The sequence below is a fragment of the Gallinula chloropus genome (genome assembly GCF_964237585.1).
Source record: "Gallinula chloropus genome assembly, chromosome: 1".
Lineage (NCBI taxonomy): Eukaryota > Metazoa > Chordata > Aves > Gruiformes > Rallidae > Gallinula > Gallinula chloropus.
The window spans coordinates 185,112,559-185,129,368 of record NC_140085.1 but is presented as its reverse complement, the minus strand read 5'-3'; the positions used below and the strand labels follow the sequence as shown (position 1 = coordinate 185,129,368).

The 16,810-nt window shown below is 45.2% G+C and overlaps 1 protein-coding gene across 1 annotated transcript; it reads left to right on the top strand.

Moving 5' to 3' along the window:
• Window positions 1-502: 502 nt before the first annotated feature.
• Window positions 503-11,734, top strand: SLC25A15 (solute carrier family 25 member 15; the record flags this gene model as incomplete). The annotated part of the gene is made up of 6 exons (XM_084279340.1): window positions 503-557; window positions 4,276-4,534; window positions 8,899-9,036; window positions 9,363-9,532; window positions 10,513-10,671; window positions 11,508-11,734. The coding sequence occupies 6 exons, from the start codon at window positions 503-505 to the stop codon at window positions 11,630-11,632; spliced, it is 906 nt and encodes a 301-aa protein (XP_084135466.1). The 3' UTR covers window positions 11,633-11,734.
• Between the last annotated feature and the right edge of the window lie 5,076 nt (window positions 11,735-16,810).

The following is a 16,810-nucleotide window of genomic DNA, read 5'->3' as shown; positions in this document are numbered from 1 at the left end:
GTTTTCTTAGCTGCTGTTCACCAGTTCTCTGTTTTGCTTTGCAGGTGGGGAGCTGAGACGGGGAAATATTGGAAATATTCCTGCCACCTGATGGAGACTATGCTTCTATGATCAATAGAAAGGTAATACTCTGCAGTGTTCCTGGGAGGTACTTTGCTTTCACTTAAGAGATCCAGGGAGACTAGAAGCTGGAAAGCCCAAGCAATCTGGTGTTAGGCAATGATACTCCAGAGGATTTTCCTAATGCAGCAAAACTAGTCAGTAAAAATACAAACATGTTGCATCTCAATCCTGGGGATAGGCATTTTCTGTCTCTAAATGGTTTAAGGGCAAGGTAAATGGAAGAGTGGATTGAAAGTGATGTGATGCTTTTGCCTGTCAGAGTTATTGTTATAAATAATATATGCTTCATCTTTCTCTTCCTTCAGGAGACAAGTATCTCCACACAAGAGAGGAAACTGAGAGACTTCACTCTGAAGTAGCTTGTAAGTCAGTGTAAAGCATGAGGATCAACTCTGCTATTCAGGCTGCTATTGACCTCACAGCAGGAGCTGCAGGTAAGGCTGGGGAGCACTTAGTTACACAACACTTCTGAGGGACAGTTTCCATGCCTTCGACAAATGTAAAAGCAGTTTCCCATGGTTATAAAAAGCATTGCCTTCTGTATTTTAAGGATATGGAAGTGAAGCAGCTGACATCAGCTGGCGTGGTAACTGCATCATTATGGCTTCTCCCTGATGAAAGCCCTGACAGACAGTGAAGGTGCAACCCTTAATTCAGACTAATAGTTTTCCAGGAGGAGGCTTAAGCTTCACTGTTAGTTCTCATGCTTACATGAATTTAAAAAGCCGAGTCAAGGAGAGTTTTGGAATGAACTCAATCACTCACACTGAGGTGCTGCTTTTGTCACAGGAACCCTCTCTATCAGAAGGGTCACTGGCTTAGATGGCATCCTGGTGTGAATCCTTAAAAGCTGGGAAGCTCAGCAGTAGGACTGTTGATGATGCATTCACTCAGCTAACTTCCACTCGGTGTAGTCTGTGCTATGGTGTTTTGCTGGAGAAGTGACAAGAAACAGTTGTGTTGTCTCACTGACCTTACCATGTTGGTAGCAGCTGTGGCTGAAGGGAAAAGGAAAAAGAAGGAAACTCTACTAGGGAAAAGTGGTGTTCTTGCCAGTTCTAAGCTGACAAAGCTCATACTGAAAGGGTGGAAGGAAAAGTTTGTCTAATGTCCTGTTGTGAACAGTTTAAACAATTCATTTCCCCCACACACACCCACAATAGCTACCACAGTCCTTTTATGATGGTGTTAATATTGTGAGTATGACAGTGTTAATGGTGTTAAGTTCATTCAGGGGTAGCTATTTGAGGTCACTTGTCTGAGTGGAGTTAACTAGTGCAGTGAAAGCAAGGGGTGACAGATAACGTGTCCAGTGTGGCACCTTTGAAAAGTACTGGGGCTGCCATCATATTCTGCCCAGCAAATATCTGCTTTGTTAGCTTCTGCAAAATATCTTCTTGTCAAGACAACACCCTCTTTCTCTGCCAGGGAAGGGAGCTGTTTCTGCCGCTATTCTTTTGTTGCCTTAAATATGTTTCTGTTGCTCTGTTCATTCTCCTTGGGGTTTGGGTCCTCAGTGAAGAGATAATAATCTGCATTGTTTGCCAAAGTAGCAGCTCAACATCTGTGTAGTTCTTGATGATTTTGCAGGGGTTCCCAGGTCCATAAATGGACTCTGATTGCTCTCCTTCCTGGTACTTTGCCTCAGGAACGCTGCTAACTTCACCGGCAGCGGAGCACTCTGGCTTAGGAAGCGAACTTTCTGAGTTGAAGTCTGGTGTATCTCATCTTGGCTACTGCAAGAGCTGGAAACTAGTGTTAGCTAGGCATTGCCTGGTGATACTGTTTCGTGCCCATGTCCAAGCTAACAGGGAGGGCATGCACTTGAGGCTGTAGAGCGTAGAGGATCTTGGAATGAATTATGCTGTTTCCTTCTGTGGTATTGTTCTTCCCTTAGATAAGATGAAGGAATCCAGACACTTTTCCACATGGCTACAGTAATCCTAAATTACTGTTCTTGTTCGTTCTTTGTTACTTCTGTTGTAACAGTTTTACTGTTCCTCTAGTATTTATCTTCCACATTCTTTCCACATACTTGCCTGTGTTGGTTAGTCATGCCAGTTACTGTTGCATATGTCTCTGTACCCTTTAGAAAGTGTATGTAAGCAGGGAAACAGTTCCTCCAGCACGTAACCTGATTTTACCTTCCCCTCCAGATACAATCCTGACTACCTGATAAGTAAGGACTTACTGGGGCAAGTAAATCCTGAACTAGAATAAATAAGTCATTTAGCTGCCTGTGGGTCATAGTCCTTTGCCCAGGATCTGAGCAACCTCTAATCACTTCTTTGATTAAGTAGCACTCTCTTGCCTGATGTTAAAACTGTATTTGAACATTCAAACATTGTTTTTTCTGGTTTGTGTTGATTTTTTTTTTTATACCCTGGTGCTGGTTGGAAGATTCTTTTTTTTTTCTTTAATATTTTAGATATTAACTGGAACTCTTGATCTCTTCCTTGAAGCTTACAAAGTTCATTGCTGTAGCTTGCTGGGCTTCTTGTGCCACCTCCAGTGGCAGTGTAAAGAGAGCCCTTTCACTTTTTAAGAACAGCCATTCACAGTCAACATCCAGTTTTTCAGCTTTGCATTCCCAAGGCCATTCCTGGTTTTCTTGGGCTTCTTCCATCAACCATTATTTTACTACACATAGATGTTTTAGCTTTACCCTTACACAGGAACATAGCATTTGTCCTGTAGTTGAGTAACTACCTGACTTGCGTGGAAACAGCACTGTCTGAGCCTTTCCAACTCTGCTCTTCAGTAACATCCACATAAGCCTCTAATGGTCTGAGCCAGGTACCCCACTCCTTGGTTATCCTTCCCAGAGGAAGAAGCATTTCATGGTTCCTTGCATGGTTTGAAGCTTTAATTAGCCATCTGGTTTGAGAAGGAAGTTTTATGGGAGGTAAGATCTTGAGTTCCTCAAGACCTGAAGGAGGTCTTTGCCAAGGAGCAATAACAAGGTTACACAAATGTTTCTGCAAGGAGTAAATTGATTGAAAGTAGCCCTTGTTAAACAAACACTTCCCTAGTCTTTTACTCTCCACTTATAAAACAAAAAATTTTAATTGAAAATCTGTTTCTATTTTGGTTTCTTTACCTTATCTGCATTTACTGGTATTTTTTTCAGTTTCATAGCTGAAAAAACTATCTTAACTTGCCCTGTTTAAGGGATATGAATGTCAACTGTGCTTTGGTTAGAGATCGGCTTCTGGTTTTAGGGTAGTTCTCTCTTTTTGCTAAAAATAAAGCAAAACTATGAAGTCTGTAAGGTACACTTATTACATGGTCTTGGCTCCTAACAGACTGCTGTCAGTGTATGCTGGTATTCCTTACTGGAAAAGTGTAGCGTTAGCTCTTTCTGTGGAGTACTGAATTGAGTTAGACCTTGGGGAAGAACACTGCACTGCAGGCAGAGTGGTTACTGATGACATTGATGGAAATACCTCACAAGTTCTCAGGGTATTGACCTTGCAGTTTAGTTTGGAAAAGATAACACATTGAGAAACTTTACCCTTTTGCCCTTTTTCAGCTTATCCTGGATGCTTTCTTCCGGTATATGGGAATAAATGTAAATAAGAATCATCAGGAGTTTTGAAGTAAAGGGCTTGAGACTTTGGTTATCAATTTATAATGCATCATCAGTTCTAGCGCGCTCTCAGCAGTGTTCCTCTTGTTCTAGGGGAATCTTTGTCTCACTTGATTACAAATCTCTCAGTTTTTTGTTATTGTTGGAACTAAATCAAATGGCTTCTGAACCACTGCGTTGATGAGCAAGGGAAAATGTTGCTTAACTCATTAACACAAGTGGCTTGATTGCAGAACAATACCTCTAATTCACCACACCACTTACATAAGTGAACTGATTCATTTAGACGCCTGCTTTTAGGAAGGTAAAGAAGTCTTTAATGAGAATCAAGCTGCTACTGGTCTTATGCATGAGGTTTTTTTGTTCAGGTTAACTAATTCACCACTGACAATTCATACCATTGTGCTAAAAATCATTGCAGTTGCCTTTTCCTGCAGAGAATTTGTTCATCTTTGCTTTCTGAGTTACTTTCCTAGTAGCACTGTTGCATATATATATATATATATATATGCCTTTCAGTTGTGATAGCCTTCAGTCACCCTAATAACTCACTGCTTCCTTAGGTGGGACAGCATGTGTGGTGACCGGCCAGCCCTTCGACACCGCCAAGGTGAAGATGCAGACGTTCCCTGACATGTACAAAGGAATTGTTGACTGTTTTGTGAAGACCTATAAGCAGGTGGGGTTTCGAGGCTTCTACAAGGGAACCACTCCGGCACTTGTAGCCAACATCGCAGAGAACTCTGTCCTGTTCATGTGCTATGGATTTTGCCAACAAATTGTGAGAAGAATTGTTGGAGTAGACAGGAAAACAAAGCTCAGGTTAGTAATAGAAATTGGTCTCATATTTTACAATAAATAAAAAGCTGGGCATCTGCTGCTTGCAAATATTGCACTGTCAGGGTGCAGATGGTGTCCCAAGCCCCCTTCTGACGTTAGGCAGTGTTGTAAGCTTTGGAATCTAGACTTTTGTGCTGGGATGTGGTGTCTAACTACAACAGCCATCTACTTGTCACTGCAGCTGACTGGTTTAGATAATTGCTTAACTGGAATATTCAAGGTTTGGAACATCTTACCAAAGGGAATGAGTATTGCAATACGTGAAAGCTGGTATTGTCCTGATCTCTATGTTGGTTCCTCTCAGAGGGAGGCATACTGAAGGGGAAGGACACTTTTCTAGAACTGCCTTGCTATTACAATTTATTTAAGTTTCAAAAGCTTGAATGTAATGGTGGTTAGACCAAAGGTCTAACATTGTGCAGTGTGATGTTTACAGCACTGTTGGTAAGTGGTTGCCAAAGGAATGAAAAAGAAGATAAAGTGTGTAATACTTACTCTGAATTCTCTGCCTGGCTGCTTTCTTAGTTCAGTGGATTTCTTGGTCCTGGGGTGATTGAGTCAGGGACTTTGGATCTCTTTTGGAACACTTGTCCAGTCTCTTCTTGAGTTCTTGTTCCTTGTCTTTACATTATACTTTGGTAGGGAGTTCTGAGGGTGACAGCCACTCTGGAAGAGGCAGTTGATCCTAGCCACTGTCTCCATGCCACTTGGGATTTTGTTGACATCTAGCCATTTTCCATGGCCCTCTTCTCACCAGACTCTGTTCCTAGATAGAAGGATCCCAGCCATCCTAGTCAGTGAGCACTCTGGAGCTTTAACTTTAGCTGCCCTCACTGCCCTTCTCTGAAACTCTTGTAACTCTAATGCACCTGGCTTTGAGCTCATGAGCTCTACTGTGAGTAGTATTCAGGGTGTGAACAAGTCATGATGCCCTGCTGTAGCGATGGTGGTATGTCTCTAGCTTGGATAACTCTTCTCCAGGTGCATCACTTCAGGGCTGTCAGTGTCCAGCAGTCTGTGTACTTTATTTACTGTTAGACACTTCTCAAGGTACATCTGTGGAGCTCTGAGAGTAGCTGTGCCTTCTCTATCCCTGTGATGCTCCACAGTGTGTAAAAGACTTCTCATACTGTACAAACTCCATTCATTCAAAGAGTAATGAAGCTTCAGCTGCACTCCTGTTAATAACTTTGTTCTGACTGTCAGCAAGTGGAAGTAGCTGGGTAGGCCATGATTCTGCCTCTGGGATCTCTGATGTGATGTGGGGAGCTACCTGAGTGCAAGACCAATATCTAAAAGTGGCATTATGGGAGGAGCTCTCCTGTTACTTGTTAAGATGTGCTATATCTTAAGACTGAGGCCTGCTGTGAGGGAATATGGAGAGAAGAAACAAATTATATTAGTTGCTCTCTACTTGCAGTTGAAACCTCTCAGCTGAGGCAGAATTGTTTCTACCTTCTTTTATTGCTTGGTTAGATCAGGGATTTTTTTGCTTGCTCAGCTTACAGACCCTGTATGTTTTCCCAGACACTGAAGTGCAGGAGGTAGGCTACCAACAGCACGCTTTGCTCAACCATCGTTTGTGACCCTCCTAGGAGGCAGACTTGCAGGTGGCTTTAGGATCATCGTCTCAAGTGACTGGGACAGTATATTTAGGGTGTACGTAGGGGAGGTGGCACTAGAAACTTTCAAACAGTACATGCAGGTGTACCATTCCATCTGACACAGAGTGGGAGTGTAATATAAACATGTAGCAATAGCAGCTGCCTCTGATCCTTCTTTACATGGTCAGGCACTGGTACCTTTCAGATCCAGGATGGCTGTTTCAGTCACTGTTGATTGAAGAGCAAATAGCATGGCTGCATGGCTGCACTAAGACAAAACACTAAAGAATTTAAATTTACTTAAGGTTTCCCCCTCCTTGTTGCTCTCTTGGACTCCTCTGGATCATTGTGGGGGCACCTGACACAGTGCCTGTATGAGAGAATTGTGTCATTATGGTCTGCAGGGGTATCCTGAGTACATGTGGTCAGTCCCGGATGTCTCCACCCGTTCTTGTTGTGGAAGAGTCGAGAAGCCTTGTAGTGTGCTGTAGGGGAGGGGAGAAACCCTGATGAGGTGGCTCTATCCTCCAGGCATGACGAGTAAAGAATTGCAATTACCTTAATTGCCTCTGCTATTTTAAAAAGGTGTCATACTATCTTTACCTAATGTGTTTTCTTCTTCAGGCTAAGTGAGGTGAACCTGAGAATTTTTCTTGCCTGTATCTACTTGTTACTTTATTTTATGATGTTTGTGATTTCTCAAAGCTGGCTGTAATGGTTTGGTTTTGCTTTAAGCTACCTTCAGTCACACCTCTAAACACCTTGGAAATGAGCTTGCTGAGCCTGCCTGTGTTTAGGGGCACTGGGCTCAGGGTGTGAAGCCTTGCAAAACGATTACAAGGACAGTTACAAAACCATGTTTTCCAGTTAAAAGGATGCACTCCACTGGTGCATGAGTCAAAAAGAAAACAAATGGAGAGAGAAATGCTAAATTCCATTTATCTTTTAACATCCATTTTGTCCAATCAAACTGATTTTCTTTCGTGCTAAAGTCTAAACTGAGAGAACTATTATCCTTGTTCACCTCAGTTTGACTTCCTTAGTACGTGACTAGTCATCTTCAGCAGCTTATTTTCTTTGAAGAAACAAAATAAACGCCTCTTTACAGAAGAAGCAGCAGTGTAAACAGTAGAGGTTTCTTGTTCCTGTGCTGTGTGATCAAAACTCTCCCATCCAGAAAAATCACTGAATTAGGCATTTTGAATTCAGAGAGGACTTGAATGGGATTCAAGGCTTGTTATTTCTGCAGCAAGGCTCACTATATTAAAGACCAAAGCCTAAACAGCTGGCCTAGTTGAATCTGAAATTAAGCATCAATAGGCAGAAGTAGAAAAAACTTAAATTATGGCTAAATCTAGTCCTTTATGTAAACATGTCAGAATTCTTTTCAAGTCTGATAGCATCTGGGTTTTTCCTCTTCTGAAGGAGGAAGGATCCTTTGCACTGTTTAGTGTGTGGTTGGAAGGCACCTCTTCCAGATTTTCTTACCTTAACTCTTCAGTGTGTAACCTTATTGCCTTGCTCATAGCTTCAGGACTGCAGGGCTCAGCCATGTGCATCTCTGCTCCCTGTTAAGCCAAGCTGCATGCATGCTGCAAGTGTGTTGGGGGATCAGTGTTGCTGTTTCTTACTGTGTATTATTCAGTTGCTGCTTTGCAGGCAGCTACTGAATTCTTCTGCTTTGATACTTATCCTAGCTGAATGTCATGAGCTTTGCATCACATCACACCTTTGTCAGGTGAAAGGTTGCAGCTTTAAGTGCTGGTGCTGTAGGTGTATAAACTGCTGGGCACCAGGCTAACGGTCCCAGTGCATGGAAGGGGATTCCATGTGGCAGCAGGGAGGTCAGCCTCTGCTGTGCTGGCTCTGAAGAAAGAGAAGCTCCACTCACTTGTTCCCTGCTGTTGTGCAGCCTCTGTCCAACACCAGTTTAGCAGCCCAGGCTTTGCGGTGTGTGTAGACAATCACCTGAAAGCAAGTCTTGGTTTTGGAATACTGAGTCAGTGCAGTCCTGTTCAGTTATGTGGTTTGTTTCTGTGCCATCTGATGCACATGGTTGCTTCTGTGGTGGCACATCCAAGGAAGATTCTAGCAGTTCCTTGTGCCTTGGTTTCAGATTTGTCAAGGTTGTCAAACACTGGAATAGGCTGCCCAGGGAGGTGGTGGGGTCACCATCCCCACAGGTATTTAAGAGGCATGTAAATGTAGTGCTTTAGGACATGATCTAGAGATGGACTAGGCAGAGTTATGGTCAGACTTGATCTAAAGGGTCTCCTCTAACCCAGGTGATTGTATGATTTCTATTGTCTCCCACTGAAATGCTGTATTAACAGCAGTAAAATGAATTTGAGAGTATTACTACCTATATGAGGTGGTTATTGCTCCTGCTGTCTTGGAGGAACAGTATTAGCATGTGAAAGTTGCCCAGTAAAATAAGCCTATGGAAATGTTTATAAAAGCCAAGAACAGGCAGTTTTGATGGTGTTTATTCTGCAGTCACTAGAAGGTAAATGTTGCAGTCTATCTTAAGTTTCAAAAGGATGTATTTGAGCCATAAATGAAGATGGGATGAGCTAGGTTTATAGCTCTGGTTCAAATCCCCTTCCCTTGAGACACCCCCAAGACTGTCCATCTTTCTTGATAGCATTTAGGGTGCGGGTTCAGGAAGCAGACAGCTGGTGCCCTGGCTCCACTCCACTGAAGGTCAGTGCCCAAGTACACCCTGTAGCTTCTCTCTTGCAGTGATCTGCAGAATGCTGCTGCGGGCTCCTTCGCCTCTGCCTTTGCCACCCTTGTCCTCTGCCCAACCGAGCTGGTGAAGTGCCGGCTGCAGGCCATGCACGAAATGCAGTTATCAGGGAAGATAATCCAGGGACACAAGTAAGTACACACCTTGCACAGTATCTCCCAAACACTTGCATGTGTGTCTATTACTTTTCATTCCATACTGGCTCAGTGTCACGCTTGCAGGGCGCTATTAACCAGGTAAGAGTTGTGGCTGGGAGGGTCACACCTGGAGCTCTCAGATAGCAGTGGGGCTGCATGCCAGTGAAGGCCTCCTGGCAGGGTCTTGTAAGTCTTAATTGAAATGCATTGTCTAACACAAAGGGTCTAACCCTTCATTGCCACTGCAGTCGCTTGTTGCTCTGTAACCTTCTCGTTATCTGGCTGTTAAGCATCACTAACTGGACCAACCTCTCTCTCAGTACAGTTTGGTCAGTAGTGAAGAGTGTTATTCAAAAGGATGGTCCCCTTGGGTTCTACCGTGGCCTGTCGAGCACGTTGCTGCGGGAAGTCCCAGGCTATTTCTTCTTCTTTGGAGGGTACGAACTGAGCCGGACGTTCTTTGCCTCTGGGAGATCTAAAGATGAATTAGGTATGGTGCCCCTCTTTCCAGGGAGATCTTAATGTACTGTCATGGGGAACGTGGCAGGAGGGTGGGGACCATGCTTTCCCTGAAGGTACCCAGCAAAATGAGGGAAACCAGATATACAGCATATGGAGGTCTGTGTTTTGTGTGTATAGATAGTAATGAGTTATTGAAGTGATGCTGTAAAGCAGGATGTCTTTATAATAAATAACAAATAAATACAGTGAGCTAACATCACTACTTCAAAACTACTTAAATACCTGACCCTACCCTGAACTATCCATTTCAGCAGCTGTTCAGAGTAATATTTTGTAAGTCTTTACCTGTATTATCTTGAACAGCATGTTCAGGTGTATGCTGACCAGTAGATGTCATTACAATGATAGTAAAAAGATGCTGAGTTTGAAAATTAGACATGAAAAAAAGAGGATATGCCAGAATAAAGACTACTAGTTTCCTGTTCAAAGACTGATCAGTAACTTTGTCTTGCTGGGAATTAGGATTTCAGCTGCATGCATTCTGCTCTCTGTTGCAGAGTGCTTAGAAACTTCTGATCTGAAACACAAAATGAGGTTGTATCATGAAAAAGAATGGCTGAATACAAAGTAACTTCACTGTGTCAAATCTCAGTACAGGTGACAAGTGCCACTATGTGATGTTACTTTAAACCATTTCACAATTAGCACTGAGAAGTGATTACAAGTGTGAAAGAAGTGGAGTTAATTTAGTTAAATACAGTCAAAAGAGAATGCTTTTAGTGTACTGGCCATGTGAAGAGGTGCTCCTTCTAACCTTTGATCTCCTGGTTAGACTTGCAACTTACCAATGGCTTAAAATTAACTTACAGGTTTGTGGGGGAGTAGGAACTGCTCTTTTTGTCATAAGCAGGTTCCACTATTTTCTTTGACTTCTGTAGATAAAACAATGTCATATTTACATTGGTGAATTTTTGGGGGTGTGTATAAAAGTTTGTTTCTTAACTTTAGGTCCCATTCCTTTGCTCCTAAGTGGCGGCTTTGGAGGCAGCTGCCTGTGGATTGCTGTGTACCCTGTGGACTGTGTCAAATCAAGAATTCAGGTTCTTTCAATGGCTGGAAAGCAGACAGGCTTTATGGGAACCTTCGTCACTCTTGTGAGAACCGAAGGTGAGTGTGCAGCATGTTGGCTGAAGCTGTAGCTGCAGACTGAAATCTATATCCTCCATCACCAAGTAACACTTAAATCTAGTCCACTGATGCCTGGAGACAGACAATACCTGTTTCTGGCAAACAAATATTGATGCTTTTTGTAGCCTGAAGGGTTTGGAATCTGGAAACTGAGACCTGACGCACCTCCTGTGTGTCTTGGCTCAGGACACAGTTCACTCAGAGCACAGTATGCATGAAAACTCTGCTACCTGTGACCAAACCATTTAACACTTGAAGGTTCTGGTTCAGTACAGAATTTGTCTTCACTTCTAGAAGTTGATATGTGGCTGACTGAGGGCTGTCTAATAACTCAGCCCTGTCTAGCCTGGCAGCTTGGAAAAGGTCTGCATCAAGCACTTCAGAAGACAGTATAAGAATGTACCTGGCAGGAGATCCTGGTCCTTTTGCTAGGGAAGATACCAATCAGAGCAGGCATCAGGCTTGGGGTGCAGCTCCACCATAATCCTGCTGTTCTTTCTCTCCTCTTGCCAGCTGTGGTACAGCTGCTGGGAGCTGTATCCTCAGGTCAATAAAGGTAGCCTTTTGGAGACCCTGTCATACCTGAGATAAGCTTCTAACATTAAGCATTTAACTGGCTAAGCTCACATTATGACCCTGGATGCTCTTCCTGTAGCCAGATCCAATCCAGACATGGTCAGCTGCCCACCCCAGTGAGCTCAGCTCAGTGTGTGCATGTCCTTGTGAGCAGCAGCATTACTTCAGTGTCCTGCAAAGGCACAAAAAGCACAGCATGAACATCTCAAACTGCTAACTGGCTCTGATTTCATTTCCAGGTGTACTTGCCTTGTATTCTGGACTAAAGCCAACCATGATCCGTGCATTCCTGGCCAATGGGGCGCTGTTCCTTGCCTATGAGTACAGCCGGAAACTTATGATGCAACAGATAGATTCTTACTGATACCTTCTAGCAGATAGAGGGCAAAACGTTGTTTAAGGATCACTTAATCAAAAATGTATTGATCACATGAGGTCTAAGCAGGGCCAAATCAGTGACCTAATTTTTAGGAACTCAACTCCAGTTTAGGATTTTTAATCTTTTAAATGCAGGTGATGATAGAGAGATGTGTACATGCTGCTTGAATTGGACCAGCAGAACTATCTCCATCTTGCAGATTCTGCACTAGGTACCTTGCATGTCATAAATGTATTTTATTGACCTGTGATGGTGCTAAAACAACTCCTGTTGACCTGTTGGGTTTGGTGTAATGTGCAGCTGTGAGTTGTTTAAAATCCAGGCTGTGCTGGTGAACTTCCCTGTTGCTGCTGGCAAGGCTCAAAATAATGGCAGTGCTAATCTTGCTGAGAATGGTTGATTGGGCCCCCCCTGCCCTTTTCCAGCTCCTGTCTGCTTTGTGACTTTCCAAGGTCACAGCAGTTGGTGTCTGACTTGTGTCCTCTGTTCAGTGAGTGGGCTTATAAGAGTAGAAAGCATCCACCGCCTCCTTGTATGACTTGGAGGTGAGAGATCTCTGCGTTTGAGAGAGAAACACAGAGTTACTGAGTTTCAAGAGTCCATGCAGCATTTTAGTTTCTAAATCCAAGCAGTGCTGGAGCACACCTAGCACCACTGTGTTAAACCCTTCATGTAAGGGAGAACTGCTGGAAATAGCTTCTGGCTCTGTGTCTTCACTCATCATTCTCTGAGGGCTCCTGTTTAGGTCACCTTGACAGGAATGAGTCCGGGTGGTTGCAGGACAGGAAGCTTGAAGATGAGCAGAAAGCCAGAGCTGAGTTCTTGTGGACAGCTGACACCATGGTCTCCATGGTGTAGCACTTCGTTGTGCTGGAGTCCTGCCACTTGCTGTGTCTTCTCAGTTGAGTGGAAAAATCTCATATGACTGGATAGTTGGTATCCCCCTCAGGCCTGGGGGGCACGTGTGCTTGGTCATGTTACTTGAGTAAACCTGCAGTTAGTCAGCGTTGCCCAAACTGATGCTGTCACACCTATTTTTACCACTCCCATGCCTGATGTAGGATGTTCTCCACACAAGTGTGCTTTCCTTACAAGCAGCAGCTACTGCCTGTCCTGGACAAGGCAAATCTCAGGCCCTGGCTCAGGCCCGAGCTGTACAGAGGGATGCTGTCTGACCACCTGCCCTTGTGGAGGGCACAGACAGGCTGCCTGCTGGGGTTTGCAGGGCTCTTTGACATCCCCCCAAGATCATCAGAGCTGCACAAAGATTAGCAACTTGTCACAGCAACCACAGCTTGTCAGTGGCTGACACCAGTCACGCAACAGCCCAGCTTTGCATGTTACAGTCTTCCCTTCAGCTCCCAGATGTGGGTAAAAGCTTTAGCCATAGCTGAGAGCAGCTGGGTACCCGCTGCCTCTTGCCCTGGAGCTGCTGTGCACTTAAGCCAGCTCCTCCACTGTGCTGTTACAGCCCCTTTGATGAAGGGGGGGTGCTGCATTCCCACAAACTCTTCTTGCTTCTGTGGCTTTCACATGTGGCAAGAACTGTGCATCTCCCTTTGGTACACCTGTGAGAACAGAGCTAGAGGCTGAGGAATCAGCTATGTGTCTCACTGGTTTACCTTGTGTGACCAGTACACCGGGGCAGTAATACTGTGCATTGCCAGTACTTTAAAAGGAATTTATGCCAAATGTTGAACTAGTTCAGGTGTGAGGCTTTAAGACTTGCTACATTTCCCTTCCTTTTCAGAGTTGTCTACCTGAAAGAGTATATTTGTATGTTTCTGATAGTTAGGAAAAGGCAAGGACTGACTCCACAGCAGTGGAATACTTCAATCTATTTCTTAGATTTGTCTTTGCTTTCATTTTTTAAAGCTCATGGTTGCAGTTTTTAATACAAAAGTTGAAGCTTCAAGAGAAGCAAGATGTTTAGGACTGAACCTACAGCAGGAAGCTGGGGCCCTGAAGTAGACATGCATTTTGAGACTCTACCTTTTGAAGTTGAAAGCAGCTGTAACTTTTGCATCCATAGCTGCTTGAGCTGTACACAGGTGTCAGATGTTCAGCTAAGACCTTGGTACTGTGGGTATAGGAATTCATGGGAATAAAGTCTGATTTGATTAATGGAGTGCTGGACTTATTTATGCAATAACACTTAACAAGCTTGTGTAGCTGAGGAGCAAGAGGCTGAAATCAGTGTCACACACACCCTCCCTCTAGAATTAAAGGAAAAGGCTTTTTATAATCAATGAGTTCATGAAGTACTCAGAAATAAAGGATAAGTGCCAGCTGTAACAAGGTGCTGTGACACTGCTAGCTGCAGATTTTTCATCATCTGCTCTGGCACCTTGAGGCCACAGATTTGTCCACTGCACTGTTCAGTGCCAAAGTCAGTTCCAGGATTAGTTCCAAGGTACTTGTTGGTGACCTTGATACATGCTGTAGGGTAAGTTTCCTACCAGGAGTGCAGGCTGGAGCACCTGCATTCCACAGGGGTAAGAGATGAGTGCCTGCCCCCCCAGTGCCAGAGGACACTGTTGCAGAGCCCTGAGCAGTGGTGCTTGGATCACTGCAGCAACACAGCTCCCTGTGCAGCTGTTTCGTTACCCAGTCCCGCTTGTACTACAGCCTCAACTTTAGCTATTGGTGTTACAGCCTTCGCTGCCGCTGTGAGATCAGCTTACCTCACGGGCAGGGAGAAGATTCACCCCAGCTGCCCTGCAAGCGGTTCGAAAGGGCAGCCCAGGCCAGCGCTCTGCAGCTGCCGGAGCCAAGCTGGAAGGAACTGGAGTCACAAGCCGGCAGCGTCGCCCTCCCTCCCCGGCGCGCTCGGTGCCCGCCTGCTCCGCGCCCTCTAGTGCCGCGGCTGGAGCTCAGCACGGGGTCCCTGCCTGGTCCCACGGCAGGGCGCGGGGTCACGCCGCTTTTACCAGCTGCCCTCAGCCTCGAGCGGCAGTTTATGCCTAATAACAGGCAGCCGCCTAAGCGCGAAGCGGTTGGGGAGTGGGGCTGTAGGAGTCGGAGCGCTGCAGCCAGGGCTAACCACACCAGCAGGCTCTGAGCCCAGCGCAGCACAGGCCCTCTGCTCACACCTCTCACCTGTCAGAGCAGCTCTGGAATACCACATCCAATGCCATGTTCCCCAGTACGGTGACACACTGGAACAAGCCAAGCAGAGAGCAGCTAGGGTGGATAGTAGAGAACTGAGTTTGGTCAGCCCCAACAGAAAGCTGAAGAGAGATGTTGCTGCTGCCTGCAGCTCCTTCCTTTTTGTGGGAGACAGGACCAGGACAAGAGACAACACTCACCCCTTGGAACACAAGAAATTCTAACCAGGAAGGAAAAGTTGTTCTAATATTAACTCTGGTGTGAAACACCCACCCTTGGAGAACACAGAACTAAGCTAAGCAGTGTGACCCTGTCCTAGCCAGACCTGTTCTGCACAGGAAGTGGGACTACATGAGCCCTCTAGCTACTTCCACTCACAATATCCCTAAATACCACAATGCCTCTAAATCAGACATGTGGTAGATAAGGCGTTAGACAGATAGTTGCCCCCAAAGAGTTGGGATCAACAGCTCAATGTGCAGAGACCAGGGACAAGTGGCATTCCTCAGGGTCAGTTTAACATCTGTGTCAGACATGGGCAGGGGCATCAAGTGCACCCTCAGCAAGTTTGCTGATGATGACAGCAAGCTGTGTGGAACAGTCAGCACAGTGAAGGGAAGGGATGCCTTCCAGAGGGACTACCTACCAGTAGAAGAGGTAGGGCCATGCAAACTGCATGAAGCTCAACAAGGCCAAGTGCAAGGTCCTACACCTGAAGAAATATAGGCTAGGTAGAGAATGGATTAAGAGCAGCCCTGAGGACTTGAGGGTACTGACTGATGTGAAGCTCAATGTGAGTTGTCAATGTGCACCTGCAGCCTAGAAAGCCCGTGTATGCTGGAGCTGCATCAAAAACAGCAGGTCAAGAGGAGGTCATTCTGCCTTTTTACTTCACCCTCATGAGACTGGACCTGGAGTACCATGGAGACACCAGTACAAAAAAAAAAAAAAAAGACATGGAGGTGGTGAAACGAATCTAGAGGAGAACCAAAGCCAACTGGAGGGCTGGAGCACCTCTGCTGGGAAGACAAGCTGAGAGAGAGCCTGGAAAAGGCACCAGGGAGAGGTTATTGCACAATTTACCTGAAGGGGGCTTGAAACCAAGTATCAGCGAGTGTAGTGATGACTTTACTAAGAAGAGGTTAGGCTTAGATTACATAGAAATTCTTCACTGAGGGGATTGAGGCAATGGCACATGTTTACCAGAGCTGTGGCTGCACCCTTCCTGGCAGCATTCAAAGCCAGGCAGGATGGGGCTTTAGGGAACCTGGGCTGTTGGAAGGTGTCCCTGCCTATAGTTAGAACTAGATGGTCCTCTACCCACAGCCATTCTGTGATTTAAGTGAGTCACATTCACTCTACTGTGAACAGTTGCAAACTTTTCAAAGACAGTGTTCCTGCAACCCCACCCCTGGAGCCCAATGCCAATAAAACCAGTTTCAAACAGCTCAGTTCCCCAGTGCCAGGTAATGACACAGCAGTAGCAAAACTTGAGTCCATACATGAACTACATAGTATGTCACTACCTGCAGCTGAGCAGAGGGAAAGTGGGATCTCTGCCTACTTCATTAGTTAGTTACAGGCTATAGAAAGCCACATCATTTCCTCACAATAAAACAACAGAAGCAAGCAGCTAACCTCAACACATTTCACATCAAGGCCAGTGTGAAAGTCTCCAGAGGAGGGCTGTACTGCTGAGAACAGCTGGAAGCTAAACAAGCATCCCAGCAGTGTGTGCATTACAGGCCTCAGCATAGCTCGAGAAGGGTCAGTGAGCAGTTGCCTTATTAGCTCAAAGGGCCAGGCACACAGATCAAACCCCCCACACACTGGTGCCAAGGGAAGTCTGGTGCAGTTACCCCAGGCAGGCTGCAGTCAGGAGCCCCAGCTGGGGAGGTACAGTCAGAAAGAAGCAGCTGTGCAGCCTCCAACCCCCACATCAACTCCCAGGACAGGTGCCGCTCAGAACCCTCCATCACTGGGTTTCTGATGAACAGTGGGTTCAATAGTCAAGTAGTCTGCCTGTGCCAGATTACTGTTGTTCCTGCCAACTTC